Source organism: Chelonia mydas, chromosome 2 (assembly GCF_015237465.2).
Source record: "Chelonia mydas isolate rCheMyd1 chromosome 2, rCheMyd1.pri.v2, whole genome shotgun sequence".
Lineage (NCBI taxonomy): Eukaryota > Metazoa > Chordata > Testudines > Cheloniidae > Chelonia > Chelonia mydas.
In genome coordinates, this window is record NC_057850.1 from 234,108,835 (window position 1) to 234,126,585 (window position 17,751).

At 37.5% G+C, this 17,751-nt stretch overlaps 1 protein-coding gene and 1 long non-coding RNA gene across 21 annotated transcripts in view; one reads left to right on the plus strand and one right to left on the minus strand.

Annotated features, from left to right (window-relative positions):
• Window positions 1-17,751, minus strand: part of PARD3 (par-3 family cell polarity regulator) — a 645,228-nt gene that overhangs the window by 15,157 nt on the left and 612,320 nt on the right. For all 15 annotated transcript variants that reach the window (XM_043541461.1, XM_043541458.1, XM_037890968.2 and 12 more), the window contains one exon: window positions 3,193-3,313. In XM_043541461.1, the coding sequence (XP_043397396.1) occupies window positions 3,193-3,313 (121 nt within the window). The remainder of the gene's footprint in view (window positions 1-3,192; window positions 3,314-17,751) is intronic.
• LOC119565423 lies at window positions 7,173-17,667 on the plus strand. Of its 6 annotated transcripts, none has more exons than XR_006289096.1 (3): window positions 7,179-7,629; window positions 12,203-12,319; window positions 15,481-17,667. It is a non-coding gene; the product is annotated as an uncharacterized LOC119565423 (long non-coding RNA). The 6 variants fall into 6 exon arrangements; XR_005224086.2 differs by having other exon boundaries at window positions 12,260-12,319; XR_005224084.2 differs by having other exon boundaries at window positions 7,186-7,629; window positions 12,225-12,319.

A 17,751-nucleotide genomic window follows, 5' to 3' on the forward strand; every position in this document is an offset into this window, starting at 1 on the left:
AGCGTCTCCGGCGGTAAGTAGATCTAAGCTATGTGGATTTGAGTTATGCTATTCACGTAACTCAAACTGCGTAGTTTAGATTGACTTTTTCCTTTAGTGTAGACAAGGCCTGTCATACTAGCCATCAAGGCATTTGAATATCCTAATAGCCACAGGAGTTCTATCAGTACACATAGCACACACTCCAAAACACATTTTCATTTACTGTTTTAAAGTAACCAGCAGTCCCATATCGTATCATCACTTTGCTCCCTATCCTCCAGTCTCCCATCATCATGTTAATGAAAAATGCAAACTACTTATCACTTTATAGTGCACATGACTCCGCAGATGATAAGATTGGTTTTTTTCCTCTTTCTATCCAAATCAGGGCAAAGTTAACTTCAATCACATGGCTAAGGCACTTCTCCGGATTTAAAGCCTTTTGTCCGTGGAAGCCCCATTTGTGTGACAAACCAGCTTCCTCAGGCAAAAACATTTTTTTTTTTAAACAATAGTCCTCGCATACGTGCACTTTTCACTGCTATAGTTTATAGTCAACATCTTACAGACAAGAAGACTGAAAAGGAGTTTGTCAAATGCATCTAAGTCTCCTCCTCTATATGTATAGTCAACTATTTGCACATTTTTGAAGTCATTGGTATTTAATAACACATCTGGATGCATTTTGAGAGGGTGCCCTTATAAACTCCATAATCTTAGACTAATATATTGAAGATATACACACTGCTTAAGAGAGGAGTTTATGGTTCCTGAACACTAAAATGATTGTAAAGTATAGAAATGGATGAGATCACTGTTTTATCCTTTCCAAGAACTGTGATCTTAGAAGGCTGGAGTACATGAAAGGAAAAAATAATTCTGAGTTATTCTGGACCAATTTTTTAAAAAGTACAGATATAATAAAAATCATGCAGCTAGTTACAGCTTTAACAACAGAGCAGCTCCTACAAAAGTAACAATAAGCTTCAGAATTAAAATTAATACATTAAGTAGAATTACAGTCACTTTGAGCTCATTTGCATAATCAGTAGAATGGGGAGTAAATGGAGAGATCCCAATTGTTTGAAAGAGAAAAAAAGGAAAGGTCAATGTTCTGACCCACAATTTAGGAAATTATTCCATTCCTAAGGTAATCAGCCTGTCATCCAAATAATTCCCTACTCACTCATTAATGGAAACTATAATACAAGCCAAGTTGTCTGTCTAAAGTTGCTATGGCATTTAGATATACAACAATTTGGCCCATGACCTTCAGTAGTTAAGTTCCCAAGTCTTCAAGAGTGCAAGTTTTTCTCATAAAACACTTTTCCCAAGAACTCTGCTCGATCTCTCATTCCGAGACTAAGAAACAGTGGATATTCAGTATGGACAAATACTCCCAATTCCCAACCTTCTATCTCCCCCAAATCTTAGTACAACAGAAATGGGGTATCAGATTATCTTCACCGCTTCATATGAAAAACATCTGGTAATGAAAAAAACAAAATGTGCATTTTATTTATTCTGTTTCAGAGAAGGTTAAGGTTTTCCATCGTGGCAAAGAGAAGACTATCCAGTATTCTCAGCAGTTTTAGGTCATTTAAGGACACATTTACCTTTGTTCCTTTCCATGCTGCATGTTAAAAACACCACAATTTCAAATGGATGCACTGAAGAAGGACGAGGGGACAAAGGTTAAACTGCATGTAAACATGTCAGTTCTATATTCACCATCACAGACAAATAGAGATGATGTGCACATCAATGATTTTACCTATGTTATCACAAATAACTATCATACTCAGTGAAATTTATCTCTGGGTATTTCCACATTAGCTCAGTGTACATTATAATACTACGAGATAGGTTTGGCAGAATTCAATTTTCATTTTTTTACAATTTCAACAAATAATATTGATGTTTATTTTTATCTACTTAAATATAGATTATTGAGCAAAGGTATGGGTTTTAAGCATTTTTTTCATTCTCTCTCTTTTCTTCTATTTTCTATTTTTCCCCCTATTTTTATCTATTTAAATGTTCACAGTTGCAGGAAATTATGGGAGGGGGTAGTCAGACAATAATTATTTAATGACAGTAGATGTTCAGATTCAAAAAGTTAAAGTTTTATAACCATTAGAACACAAACTGTCAACAGCAAATGTCAAAATGTACAAAGTAAACAGCCTTAGAATCAAAGTCTAATAAGTTCTCAAGCAACACTTTTCTTTCTTTGTCTATCTGTAAATTTCTATCATCATCAATGGAATTTTTCATCAATTTGTGTGTGTATGGTGAAATTGATGTTTATCATCGTTTACCAATAAAATTCTAATCCTTCCAAGCCTAACAACAAGAATACCATCCAACGTACAAAACTTTTGGAATTGTGATGTATTGTATTGGCTTCAAGATACAGCTGTTCTTTCCTGGAACAGGTTGACACCAAGCTCATTTTCTTTATTGTGACATTTTAATAAAAAATAAACTAGATAAAAATATTTGCCACAGATATTTAAAGAATCCTAATTTAAGAACCATAACTGATTCAAAAACAAATTGACTGATTCAGTTATGGTAAACAAGGAAAGCATATAGATTTACATAATTGTATCCCCTTGCTACATCAGAATGAACAGGATTTAAAAGATCAATTGGGATATGTACCTCTTCTTTTTAGTGAGAAAATACATGTAATTTTTTTCATAAGGAAAAAATTAATCTCAACCCGTGACAATGCCTCACAAGGACCTCAATATTTTCAGGCATTCATTTGGTATATACTCAGTCTTTCCATCCAGTCCAGCTTGTATTTCATGAATATATCCATATTGCAATGGAATCTCTCCAGTTTGAGAAGTGAAAAATTACCTATTTATGGAAAATGTCCAGACAACTCCCCCTCCTTTAGATACCAACTGAACTATAAATTAGTTCACAGTGATGAGAAACTGAGCTGTGTTTTGTCACAGAGCAAATGATACCATTTACACAATGGACAGATGGCTGAGCATGATATAAAATGAAATTAGCAACAATGGACCACAGATGGAGATAAGAGAAAGGTCAGGAGTTAAAAGGTCAGAGGAGCTTGGATCTACTTTGCTTTGTTGCATGCAGGATTAAAGACCACAGCTGAAATGGCTGTACTTAATGTACATGGGGGGAGCTGGGAGCTTTGTCCAGTATATGGAGAATCTAAACACTCACCCATGGTTGTTCAAAACTATAGGTACGTCTGCGGTCTTCCACATCTTCATCTTGCTTTGCTTGCTGAAATTCTTGCCTCAGACGCTGTATCCGGTCATGATTGCTAGGAGTTGATCTGTTGCTAAAAGAAGGAGGAGGAGGTAAAGGATGAACACACTTTAGAACCATAATCTGTGAAATTTGGTTAGTAGGAAAATGGCAGCTTCTTGTGAAATGACACTACTTTAGAAGTAATGAAAGAATTTTAAAACAAGTTGCAGGCATTAAATAAAATGTTCTTCCATTTGTTCTTATTATTAATGCTGTTTACAGCTTTAAAAGAAATTTCAAACAGAATGAGAATAAGACTAGTGAGGCAATTTTAAAATGCAATTTCTAAACTCATCAAAGCAAATTGGCACTTCTACAGTTAATGTTACCATAGAGATTATAAAGTACAAAGAATAATATTCATTCGCATCAGACAAACTCGTAGATTAAAAATGAGGAACATATAGAAAAACTGCCATAATGACTGCTAATATTTAATAAACATGGGAGATACTCATTCACCATTTAATCTATAGTACTGATGTCAGATCTTTAGTTTCATCAAATTAATTTATGATATTTGGAAATTCTGTCTACACACAATTTGATTATTTTCTTCCAATCAATAAGAACCTGTCATCCCTTAGTTCTGTTTCTAACAAGTCTTTTAAACTGATATTTTGATATCATTAAAAGGCTAATGGAAATGTAAAATTAAAAATATTTGACAGTACAATATTCAAGAACATAGCTGGGCCATAGGCTCACAAGAACACTTTCAGGTTACAGGCTTGTTGACATCCTGTGACATTCCAGTATTCTGTGGAAGATTGAATAACATTATAGTTTTTTTTATGTACAGTCATACGCAGACTTGAACTATTTAAAACCATAAATTTTCCATAATGGCAGTAACAGGTAATCCCCTCTCCAAAGTACATTTTAAGCTTGATTTATGTGAAACCATCATGAAATATGCACAGGAACGGCTAGTTTAATAAGGCAGATAGAAAAGTGGATATTCATTAATCTCATTGCCATTTTTCCAGCTTCTCTGGTCTTCCTTCACTTCTCTCCCCACTCCCCCGCCCCCGCCCGCCCCCTTCTAGCATACTTCAGAGTTTTTGATGTGGGAATTGTAGGCTGCCTGACAAACAAATCTTTTATATTAAGGCTAACCAGAAGCAATTCTTTCTCCATTTTAATCTCTTATTCTGGGGCTCTTAAACTCTGCATTTATTGCCTTCTGTTAAAAGTGCTGATGAAAAAATGTTATATTATTACATTGTTTCAAATGAGAAAGCTAAAGAGAAACAGTGAAGAATAATTCCATAGATATGTAGACTTAGACACTGTACATAGAAAAAGCACAATGCACACAAATCCCAGATCATCCCCTCCCTTAGGAAAAAAAATCAGAGGGGAAAGAAATTCTGAACTCTCACTTCCGGAGTTTTCCCCGCTCTATCCCCTCTGGTGGGAGGGACTTGAAGACTATAGATTTCTCAGGTCATGTCACCTCCCCCAGTCCTGTTGGAGCTGTACAGCTCTTGTCTGTCTTAATCTGCAGTGATACCATGCACTTTGACTTTTGTAATTGGCACAGTTCAATACAAGTACAAAATATTTTTGGTATAGTTTGCTGATTTTCAAAACTAGAAATTCTTACCATAACAAACAAGCAATATAGTAGCAGAGTATGTATAAGATGCAATACAAAATACATGCAGACTTGCTGACATGTTTTTAATTGTTAGGCTTTAAGAGGTAAGAATATTTTGTGTGTGCAACACCATTTAGTTGTGGTAAAAAGAGATTAGCAAGTAGCTCCAGTTAGGCCACTTGATGTACTTTAAATGATCAATGAATATGAGGGAGCTCATCAGTCAGGGGATGTGGTTCATTTCAAACGCAGAACAGACAACAGCATAAGAGAGCCACTGAATGAACTGAGGGGATTAGCCTCTTGGGGGCACAGCAGGAAAGAAGGCATGACAGTAAAGAGCTGACTCTGTTTATTGGTAAGAAAAAGTACTGCAGTAAGGCAGCTTGTGCTAAAGTGTTGGGACAACAAGCCAAAATAGAGTCCACAGATTAAATGGAATTAAGGCATTCTATTAACCACAAAATGGGTGAAGGGGTTATTGTAGAAAACATACTGTAAAAAACTTTGGCTCATTCTATGGATGCTGTTAAAAATAGTTCCATCAACAGTTGAATATTACACAAAGTAATCAATAAAGGTATTGTAAACGATAATGGTTAAGCCTCCTCTGGAATTGTATGCTCAGCGGGTTGGTCGTCTTTTCACTGGAATGAGATGGAGCAATGGAGGGTAAGGAGGACCGCAGGATTTATGAATAACTTCTCCAAAAACTCTAAAAAGGATACATTGTTCATAATTGCATAAAGAAAAAGTCAAGCTGACTTAAGAGAAGCATTCAAGTTACTAATGGCTTTGCCACAGACAGACAAGAAAAACCTTCCACATGTTTTCTATTCTACTCCCGACTGAAAAAGTGAGGGACAAAATCTAAAATTAGAAAATGGAGAGAGGTAGGGGATGGAGCTCTAGGACTATTTCACTGAAAAAATAGATCATTAAAGGACAAAATCACTTCAGTCTCCCAGCACAATTGCCACCCAAAATTCCTTGTGCACAAAGAGTCACAAAGATACAGAATAAGTGAGATCAAGTGACCATATATTATTAAAAAAACTTTAAAAAAAATTAAGAGAGAAGGTGGGGAATTGGAGGAATGTTAGGATAAAATAGGGAGGTGGATTTAAGAAACCTTTAAGGGAAGGACAGATTATTTTTTGGTGGGGGGGAGGGTTGAGGAGGAGCACATGTTGCCTTTCTTTTATTTTATTGTTTTCATTCTCAGCCCTGCACTATGCCCCTTTTTTGAATCACTCCAGTGATCTCCTTGCCCATCATATCAAGTTTAAACTTTTCATTCTTGTCTTCAAGGCCCTGCACAACTCCACCCTGGCCTGCCACCCAAGCTCGTTTCTTTCCACCTTTCTCCTCTCCTTCTTAATTCCACCATCAGCTCCTTTGTTTCCTTCACCCGCTCCCATCTTTGCATGCTTCTATGCATAAAATGACCAGTAAGCCATGAGAAAACCCTATCCTCAGCAAAAGCCTTCTTGAGCATTCATTCATTTCTTCCATGAGGAAGTGAAAAAAAAAGAAAGAAATTAGATAAATGAAACAGAAACATAAAACCACACACAAAACAACTATTCTAAAATTACTTCTCTCCTGTGTCTTCCAGTGTGTGTGTTGTCTAATCTATGGCTGCCTTTTAGACCTCAAGCTCCTTGGAGCAAGGACTGTCTTTATGTTAGTCTTGTATAGCACTTAATGAATAATAAATAACCTAGCAAGTTCTAGAAAGTACTCTAGGAGAGAGAGGCTTTGTCCCAGGCTGCTTAAAATTCTCCTTTGCTGGAGGGGACTTGTACAGAACCAGTACTGGTTGAGGATGGGTAATAGCCAGAGTGGCTTACTTATAAGCACTATCTTACATTTTCGTTTGTGTTTTGCATTCACATGAACCCAAAATTTAAAAGCCAACTCAGTCCAAACTGTCCAGAATTATCTATGGGGAGGAAGGAGTTTAACTAGAAACTTAGCCTTGGTTTATTTGAAATTTGGCATATGTGAAGCTGGACTGAGGTTCAGTTTTGTATAATAAACCAGCTATTGCCTAGTTTGTGCTGTTGTTACAAACCTTTCACTCAGCGGCAATTTACTTCAAGAGAGGGTGCCCACAACTTCGCAGAAGACAATCAGCACCTCAGAGGATCAGGCACTTGTGAGAACCCAGTTTTTGTGAAGACAAATTAAATTGCCCCTTTCTCCAATTACTAACAGTTCTTGAACAAAATCAAGAGGAAAGTTTTCAGGGCCAAACTCAGCCCTGGTGTAAGCCAGCACAATTCCATTTGCGGCAACGGAGTTGGGCCTGTTTACACCAGTTCTGCATGTGGCCCTTAGTTATCTTTCGACTACAGATGGTACATTTAACAGTCGGCTATTTCATGTATGCTACTTAAAACACAGTCACCTGCATGGGCTAAAAAAAAAAAAAAAAAGCAACTGTAAGCAAAGCTCATATAGACCAGACCTGTCACATATTTTCAGTAACAGGCAGCCACAGCAATGACCATAAGAGTCTCAGATCATTAAGTAATGTCTCACTGTGATGTCATGCATTGATGTACAGAGCTGTAATCCTTTCAAAACAGACATTGTCAGTGTGATAAAGTGGATACAAACAAGCTTCTGAACAGGGATGACTAAAGCTTTGGAAAAATTCATTGGCCTGAAAAAGGAGGAAAAAGGGTCCTAACACTACCACCGCCAGCCTGTAACAACGCAGCTAGAATAACCAAAAGGTTAGTAAATGAACAATGTTTCTTACACCTTGAAATTTTTCAACATGGATTGGAGCTGCCTGGTATTCCACGATCTACCCAGCTGCTTAGATCTCCCAATTGCAGTTATAAAATACAAATGTAATAACTGGGTTCCTAATCGCGGCAAGCTAGCGAGCAAATATTAACTACTTGTACTAATTACATTTCTTTAAGTTTAGACAGAATACTCATCTGACTTAAACTTTCTTATGTTACTTTAAAAATCAAGAGTTTGATATCTCTCTAGCCACAGGTAGAAGCAAATAGAAAATGTGTTCCCAGGAATTTTAAAAGGTTGCCTCATTGGTTATTAATGGCGTTATCACTCTTGGGGCAATGCATTAGCCTGCCCAATATATGCTTGCCAAAGTTCAGAACTAGCTGAGCGTGTATTAAATTGGACCTGTCTTCATTGCTAGGGCAGGATAAAATAGAGGAACAGTGCTAGGGCAGTGTTAATCCACTGTAAAAGCCTCCACTAAATTTAATGGAATTAGAATACCTTTCCCATAACAGCGCTCATTCAAAGCAGATGGGCTTGTCTCAAATCACTCAAACAGGTGACTAAACAGCAACTGTCATGTTGTTGCAAAAAAGATGAGGACATATGGTAAAATGGCATGAAAAACATCCCTGGATTTAACTTTAAGGTTAATGCTATACTAGACCATGCAGCCCACTATTCTACAAGTTCTAAGTGAGTTTATAAACAGCGAGTGACATGGATGGATGTATCCAGACCCAATATGGGTAATACTTGGTTGGTAAGCTAGGTAGTTAATAGTCCTTCTGTCTTCCATCAATCTAGCTGGAACTCCCTAAGCATGTCTGTGTTACTAGTTTGGTCAGTCATTCTTCTGTCTAGCAGTCTGTGCTGCAGGCATCCAGAATGCATAGTCCCACATGCCACTGGTGCCATTTTGTGTGCGTGTCCTCCGCACTCTCACTTTCAGAGGCACTATGGAATATAGGCACAGATTTTCCCAGAGTGCACTTACCTGGCTAGGCAGCATAGTACTGGATGTGCAAACGGGGCTAACATAGGGTTGCATTGTGTAAAGGAGTAACAATGTGATCAAATAAATTGGTTAGTCTCCAAGGTGCCACTAGTACTCCTTTTCTTAATGTGATCACAGCTCAACAGTGTGTGTTATAATAGGGTCAGATGAGTGTGTCACAAACGGATTTAAATACCAACAGTTGTAAAGGTACTATGGAACGGGATTTAGGAAGGTGGGTCTTTTATTGCTCCTGTTTTCTGCAAGTTCCAAAGAATTTATGAGAAATGGGGCAAGGGGGAAGGTGTTTAAAGAAGAAAATGTATCAATTACTAAAATGCAAATAAAAATAGCTTCTCTGCACAAGCTTCATTAAGTTTTATCAGCTAGTATCTTGGGGTTTTACACTCAAACCACAGGTCATAAATTCACAGTAAATCCCCCATATGTTCAGCAAACACCTGAATTCAATTTCTCTTGTAGCTGTAGAGACTGAATGTGTTGCTCAAATTAATTATGTATGCAAAGTTAGTTTCTAACAGGGACAGCTTCTTGCATGTTGAAGGGTATACCTCCCATTTGAATTTTCTTTCACAGATCTTTTTCAATCTTAGTTTATTTCAACCATATACAGAGTTACAAAAGCCCCTCTCTGCCATTTCATATTTGCAAAGTGAATACGGAGAATAATATCTCCTTTCATGTTTGTACTTTTTAAAATGTAGCTAAACTCAGGGATCAGCTTAATATGACAAGCAAGATCTCTTCACATTTTACCCCAGTCATATATATATACACACACACGTACAATGGTATATTAATTCCCACCAAAACAAGGCTATAAATACTAGGATATATGTCAGTGTGTATGTGTGAAATCAGCTACTTAGGAAGTTTGATGGCTTTTCCAGTTTACTTTCACAGTTTTAAGCATCATCTCTAAAATGAAAAGTATTATGAGAAAGTTATGCAAATCCCAGAAGGCACTCAACTTCCTTCAGCTGATAAAAGTCATTTCCAGATTTTGACACTGTGATTTGTTGTCCATTTCACACCAATTTCAATGTAGTAAATCATCACAAATTAAAAATACACAGCTCTATTCTCTGGGTTAAAATGGTGGTCTCCAAAGCTGTTAATATGGCATTTGCTTTTGATGTGATAACTCTAGTCCTCTGGATATTTTATAGCTGATAGGGAGGTCGCTTCAGTACAGCAGACTCCTCAAACTCTCAAGACTAGTTTTCACTTCCAACCCCTATGTGGTCATTTTGTAGCAGGGCCATCATTTTACAACCAGTGAAATCTGAGGAATGCACCCAAGACCCCTTTTATTGCGACCATCTTTCTTCCTTATTAGCCTGTCAGAGCTCACATGTGGGAGACAGAAATTCTGTTTTGCATTTCAGGGGAATTCTTTGACTAAAAAGAAAAGCAAATATTTTAGAAGCCTGCAGTAAACATGTGAATTCAGATATTAAGCAACTGGGCTATTTCGAAGTCTAATCCTTACTTTAGAGCTGTGAGGTTGCACAGAAACAATCCAAGCCAATGTCAAATCGTAAACAACTGTAAAGTCTGCTGCAGTCATGGCCATAGATGATTTTGTTTAAAATGCCAGAGTAAAAAAACCACTTCTTTATTTTTAATTTTTAACATACTATTATGATTTACTATTTTTAAAAAATTTATAGAAAAGAGAATGTAAATCATTTGACTCAAGGGAAGACCTTTTCAAAATATTAAGGGGGAGGTACATGAACCCATAAGAAGAATCAACAAATCCCTCGATGGTGTAAAATACAGGTGATCAGTCTGAGAGAGATCAGCATAGGAGAGATTAGTCTTCTTGACCACAGATGAAGCATAAAAAATATGCTAGAGAAGGGGTGAGAAGCAGTCTGTGAACTTCAAAATATTTTCCTACGCCAACGTTGAAAGCAGTATCTTTTTGATGATGGATCCAGTGCTGCAAAGTCCGATGCAGGTAACTGTACATATGATTAATCCCCATAGGATGCTGTGTGGAAGGCCTTGTCTCCTCTAGGAGGGCTTTGCTGCTATAGTTACACCGGTGTATTTAACTGATGAAACGCTCCTAGCTGGACATGGTAATTCCAGTATAACTGTGCTTATACCACTATAGTTTATGCCGATTGGCCCACTAGTCTAACTGCGTCCACAGTAGGTCTGATACCGGCCTAGCTATGTAGGGTAAAAAAATTGCACCATTAACTGACACAGCAATAGTAGCACAACTATTAATGTAGACCAGGCCTAAGTCTCTGCAGGATGGGGGCCTAAATACTTACTATTAAATTATGTTCACAGAAAAGGAGGACTTGTGGCACCTTAGAGACTAACCAATTTATTTGAGCATGAGCTTTCGTGAGCTACAGCTCACTTCATCGGATGCATTCAGTGTTCACAGAGCAAGTGATTCTGATTATACAATTGATTTTAAAGTCATCAGCAAATTTCAACACGAAATTTTAGTGCATACTTTTATTTACATATCTGAACTGTACCCTTTAGTTCTCTTTCAACGTCAACCAGCTTATTTTCTTTATATGGTCAGCGGGGTTCTATGTCATGCTTAGCGAACTGCTAGAAAGTATATTAGAGAACGGAAAAGCATTTTTAGATTGATTGTTTTTTCTCTTAACCACTGAAATGATCCATAAAAAATTCTATATCGTGGTGTTGTGTATATGAAAAACAAATAGCATTTTCTCTAGACTGAAATGCACATTTGCTTTCAGTAAAAATGAAATCTTTGTTTAAAAAAATAAAAGTAATAAAACCACAATGTCAAGGACCATATCACTGGCTGGAAGTTGAAGCTAGACAAATTCATACTGGAAATAAGGCATACATTTTTAACAGTGAGAGTAATTGACCATTGGAACAATTTGCCAAAGGTCATTGTGGATTCTCCATCACTGGCAATTTTAAAAATCAAGACTGGATGTTTTTCTAAAAGATATGCTCTAGGAATTATTTTCAGGAAGTCCTACGACCTGTGTTATACAGGAGGTCAGACTAGATTATCATAGTGGTCCCTTCTTACCTTGGAATCTGTTAATAAGTAAAATAATATAGCAATACAAATTTAATTGAAGGACCTGAACAGTTTTGATGATACAACATTGCACAGTATTCACATGGTCATATTAGAGATGGTCCCCCATTCCCTTACCACTTCATAATCAAATTCCAGTACAATTATTTTAATTCTTTAACTGTGGGACATTTACATATAAATCCCAAACTAATATTTTCATTGTTTGTACCTTCTCCCTTTCTCACTAATGACAGATTAATTTTCATATACCAGATGGGAAACAGTCCATTTTAAAACATTGACATGGGCCCAAGCATTTCAGAGGCTGATCCAAACTTCAGGAGTGTTCAGATCCAGTTGCCATTATGGGTATTGATCCCACTCCCACTAAAATCCAGGGTAGTGTTGGGATAAACTTCAGAAGGTGCAATATCAGAAGGGGGCTAGCTGCTGAGTTAAGATTCATGATCACACCTAAAATTTTCTAAAGTCTGGGGACATTTGCGATCAAGGCTTTGGGTTGGACCATCTTGAAAATTTTCACCAGCTCTCATGAAACCAGCAATACTCCACTTGAATCAACCAGCAAAAAAAATGGAAATCAAAGGTAAGTCTGATTACTTGAATTCATGCCTACATGCATTTCCTATAGCTACTTCTTTCTTATGAAATTAACCTCCTAGTTTTATATACTGATTAGAAGAAAAACTAATTAAGATTAAAATATATAAATATTTGCATATGAAGACTTCTTAAAAAAATCTTTAAAAACTTGGTTGATCAAAACACCTTTATTTCTGCGTAAAATCACATTGGGCCTGAAACGTATTTACTAAAATACTTTTTGTGACTGATATAGTAATTTCCTGCAATATCTTTGGGAGAACTTACTGTATTAAGTTTATTCATCATTGTTGGCCTGGGATTGTATGGACTTCCATGGGGAACGGTAACCCCAGCTCCTCCAGGAATTAAGAACAGTGGGGGATGATTAGGCAAATTCACTCAGGTTGCAACACCTCCAGAGAATTAACATCAGAGTCTTGCATATATGAGTTCAAATTGAATTCTCCAGAGGCCAATAGACAAAGAAAGGAATTTTGATTAACAGTATGGCTAGCAAGCGATTAAAAAAATTAATGTCAATTAATCGCGATTATGATTAATCATACTGTTAAACAATAATAGAATACCTTTTACTGAAATTTTTGGATGTTTTCTACATTTTCAAATATATTGATTTCAATTACAATAGAGTATAGGGCTCACTTTATATTTATTTTTTATTACAAATATTTGTGTTGCAAAAAACAAAAGAAATAATATTTTTCAATTCACCTCATATAAGTACTGTAATGCAATGTCTTCATCATGAAAGTTGAACTTACAAATGTAGAATTATGTACAAAAAATAACTGCATTCAAAAATTAAACGATGTAAAACTTTACAGCTTACAAGTCCATTCAGTCCTACTTCTAGTTCAGCCTGTCACTCAGACGAAAGTTTGTTTACATTTGCGGGAGATAATGCTGCCCGCTTCTAGTTTACAGTGTCTCCTGAAAGCAAGAACAGGCATCCACATGGCATTGTTGTAGCCGGCGTAGCAAGATATTTAGGTGCCAGATGCACTAAAGATTCCTATGTCTCTTCATGTTTCAACTATCATTCAGAGGACATGCGTCCATGCTGATGACGGGTTCTGCTCGATAACGATCCAAAGAAGTGCAGACTGACTCATGTTCACTTTCATCATCTGAGTCAGATGTCACCAGCAGAAGGTTGATTTTCTTTTCTGGTGGTTCGGGTTCTGTAGTTTCTGCATCGCAGTGTTGCTCTTTTAAGACTTCTGAAAGCATGCTCCGCACCTCATCCCTCTCAGATTTTGGAAGGCACTTCAGATTCTTAAACCTTTGGTTCAGTGCTGCACCTATCTTCAGAAATCTCACATTGATACCTTCTTTGCTTTGTCAAATCTGCAGTGAAAGTGTTCTTAAAATGAACAACATGTGCTGGGTCATCATCCAAGAAAGATATAACATGAAATATACAGCAGAATGTGGGTAAAACAGAATAGGAGACATACTGTTTTCCCCCCAAGAAGTTCAGTCAAAATTTAATTAACGCATTTTTTAATCAGTGTCATCAGCATGGAAGCATATCTTCTGGAATGGTGGCTGAAGCATGAAGGGGCATACAAATATTTAGCATATCTGGCATGTAGCATATCTGGCATGTAAAAACCTTATAATGCCGACTACAAAAGTGCCTGTTCTCACTTTCAGGGGACATTGAAACTAAGAAGCAGGTAGCAGTATCTCCTGTAAATTTAAACAATCTTGTTTGCCTTAGCAATTGACTGAACAAGAAGTATGACTGAGTAGACTTGTAGACTCTAAAGCAGGGGTGGGCAAACTTGTTGGCCCGAGGGCCACATCTGGGAATAGAAATTGTATGGCGGACCATGAATGCTCATAAAGTTGGGGTTGGGGTGCGGGAGAGGGTGAGGATGAGGGCTCTGGTTGGGGCTGTGGGCTCTGAGGTAGGGCTGGGGTTGGGGAGTTTGGGGTGCATGAGGGCTGGGATTGAGGGGTTCGGAGGGCAGGAGGGGGATCAGGGCTGGGCCAGGGGTTTGGGGCATGGGGAGAGGCTATGGGGTGCAGGTTCTGGGTGTTGCTTACCTCAAGCACCTCCTGGAAGCAGCGGCATGTCCCTTCTCCGTCTCCTATGCGGAGGCGCAGCCAGGTGGCTCTGCACGCTGCCCCCTCCACAGGCACCACCCTTGCAGCTCCCATTGGAGCGCTGGAGGGGGCCATTGGAGTGGGGCCACTGGAGAGCATAGGAGCCAGAGGGGGGCCATGCCGCAGCTTCCAGGAGCGGCCCCTGATTCTGCACCCCAGCTGGAGCGCCGGAGCGGGGCAAGTCCCAGACCCCGCTCACCAGCGGGAGCTCGAGGACCTGCTAAAAATGGCTGGCGGGCTGCAGTTTGCTCACCCCGCTCCGAAGTTTACATTGTCTTTTTGCAAAAAGAAAAGGAGTACTTGTGGCACCTTAGAGACTAACCAATTTATTTGAGCATAAGCTTTCGTGAGCTACAGCTCACTTCATCGGATGCATACTGTGGAAAATACAGAAGATGTTTGTTTTTATACACACAAATCATGAAAAAATGGGTGTTTATCACTACAAAAGGTTTTCTCTCCCCCCACCCCACTCTCCTGCTGGTAATAGCTTATGTAAAGTGATCACTCTCCTTACAATGTGTATGATAATCAAGGTGGGCCATTTCCAGCACAAATCCAGGTTTTCCCCCCCCCCCCCCCCCCCCCAACACCAGTAATGTAACAAAAAAAAAATCTACATTTGTAAGTTGCACTTTCCTACTAAAGAGATTGCATTACGGTACTTGTATGAGGTGAATTGAAAAATACTGTTTCTTTTGTTTATCATTTTTACAGTGCAAGTATCTGTAATAAAAATAATAATATAAAGTGAGCACTGTACACGTATTCTGTGTTGTGATTGAAATCGATATATTTGAAAATGTAGAAAAACATCCAAAAATATTTCAATTGGTATTTTATTATTTAACAGTTTCATTTATTTATTTCATTTATTATTTATTTCAATTGGTATTCTATTGTTTAACAGTGCGATTAAAACTGCGATTAATTTTTTTGAGTTAAATCGTGTGAGTTAACTGCGTTTAATCGACAGCCTTTATGAATAGCCTGAGTTTAAACTGACTCAGGGCCTTCTTTCTGATCCAGCAAACAGATAGGATTTCCAGTCCAACGAGGGCCCCAACTCATAGGGAAGGGTCAGAGGACTTTGGCTTACTGAGCCCCTACAACTGATGAGTGACCTCTGGTAAGCTATTAGCACGCATATAGAAATGTTATTGTTTTTATTATTTTCTCTGTTATGCTTTTACCTTAAGAATAAATAGAAAGAGCTGTGTGGTAACTTACAACTGTGGGTAATACACTGGTCATTCTTCTAGAGAGAGAGCTAAGCACAGAGCCTCCATTTTAGGCTCTCTGTCTTGCTGGGAATATCACCATGTAGGCAGGGAACTGTGCAGCCTTAAAGAAGCCCCCATCAGCAGAGAGTGAAATGTGCCCAAGGGACTTGATGGATGGGAGCTTGAAGGCTAGAGGGGTACCCTTGAGGGACCATAAAGGGAGAATACAGGTGCAGTTTCCCTGAAACCGTGACACTTTTCCTTTACTGTTTTTATCCTTTATTATAACCACTTTTGTCTCGTATAATTTAAAACTACAAATTGTCATAAATGTTACAGTCAAAAGAGTGACCTTCAATAGAATTAATTCATCTAGTTTTCTTTTTTGAGCTGAAAAGCAGGTTTTGCCAGTTAAGATGACTGCAAATTACTTCTGTGTTTGGATACCTTAAATGTTATTTTTCTTTTTAAATTCCTATTTGGCATGTACAGTGAAGGACCCAGTCCTGAAGGAGAAATGGTGATTTTGCCATGTTTAAGAAAACTGGATTAGAAACTGTCATAAGTCTACTTTACTTCTGTGTTGTGTTACTTTTCTTTACGTTTCCAACAAGAAACAGACTTAAGATACTTCAACGTACACATATTCCTCTTATCACGGCAGACCGCATCAGGAATGAGATTTATCCAGGACAACCTGAGTTACTAAAACATGAGGTAAAGCTGGCACCAAGATGACTAGCCTGGAAGAAATTAAGAAAAAGCGAATGGGGGTTTTCCTTTTTCAACAGGAAACAAAGCCTGAGGTTTTGTAATGGTGCTTCGTGAAGGTAGCAACCTGAAGAGAGTGGCAGCATTGTCTAACACTTGAGCAATACAGTAGGAGGCAGATTTATGAGTCAAGATTTGTCCCTACCACTGACACTCTTTGGGCTTCAGGCTACTCATCTGCCAAAGAAGTAATGCCCACCTTTATAAGGTGCTTTGCAAGTCAAAGTAAGTGCTATATAAAAAGTACAAATTTATTTTAATTATTACATCATGAGTGTTTTTTTACAGAATACAATGCCTTATAACATATGATTCTCACTTACAGAAAAACCATATATTATAGTACAACTACATCTACTATATGTGAAACTTAGCAAGTCAACTGTTCTGTGGTTAAAACCTCTTTAGCTTTGCTCATTTGTTTTTTTTTACTTTAATGGTATCTCAACAAATGCTATTAAATTGCAGGATTTTTGCTAGGAACAGAAATGAAAAATGTATAATAAATAATACCACTTAATCTGTCAAATGCCCTTAACATGATGTTGAAATTATAATCTTATAGACTTGCACTAATATCATTTCATTTTGCCTTTCTTATAGTCTTCATCAACTTGTGTTGATAATGTTTCATTTTGACATCATAATAGTATCTCCATGGATTCAGGATGACGTGTTTTGACATCATGTTAAAAAAAATATACGCAATTGATATCACGTCATTGTCACCCTAACATTGTCTCTCTTGGATTTGAATTATATTATTTTATTTTGATAGCCTTTCCATTAAAATGGGCGGTAAAATATGACAGTTGCTAAAATAAAGTTATGAAAATGTTCTGCATAGTTGTTGTTGGGTTTTTGCTGCTGCTGTTGAAACTTGCATATTCAAAATACAGTAAGGAATTGGTTCTGTATGGGGGTGATCTTCAGCTGGTATAAAGTGCCATAGCTCTGTCAATGGGCCTATGTCAATTCACTCCAGATGATGATCTGTTCCTAAGAGAATGTAAAATGTCTTTTGTTCTAGAGTTTGGTAAAAATGTGTCCGGATTTATTCTCCCATTTCAGAAATTCACGCAGGAGCTCCAACAGCAAAAATATCCTTGCAAATCAGTTGTTGTTTTCAGAATGTCTAAACTGCATGTTTCATGCTTCTATGTGTACTCACCAGAAAGTCTCTTCTGAATATCATTAAAAAGATGAGTTTTTGTTTCCATGTATACTGAGCAGAAATTATTCTCTGAATATTTTAAAAATGTTATATCTATTGATGATTCATCATCTTCCCTAAAATGGAAACTAT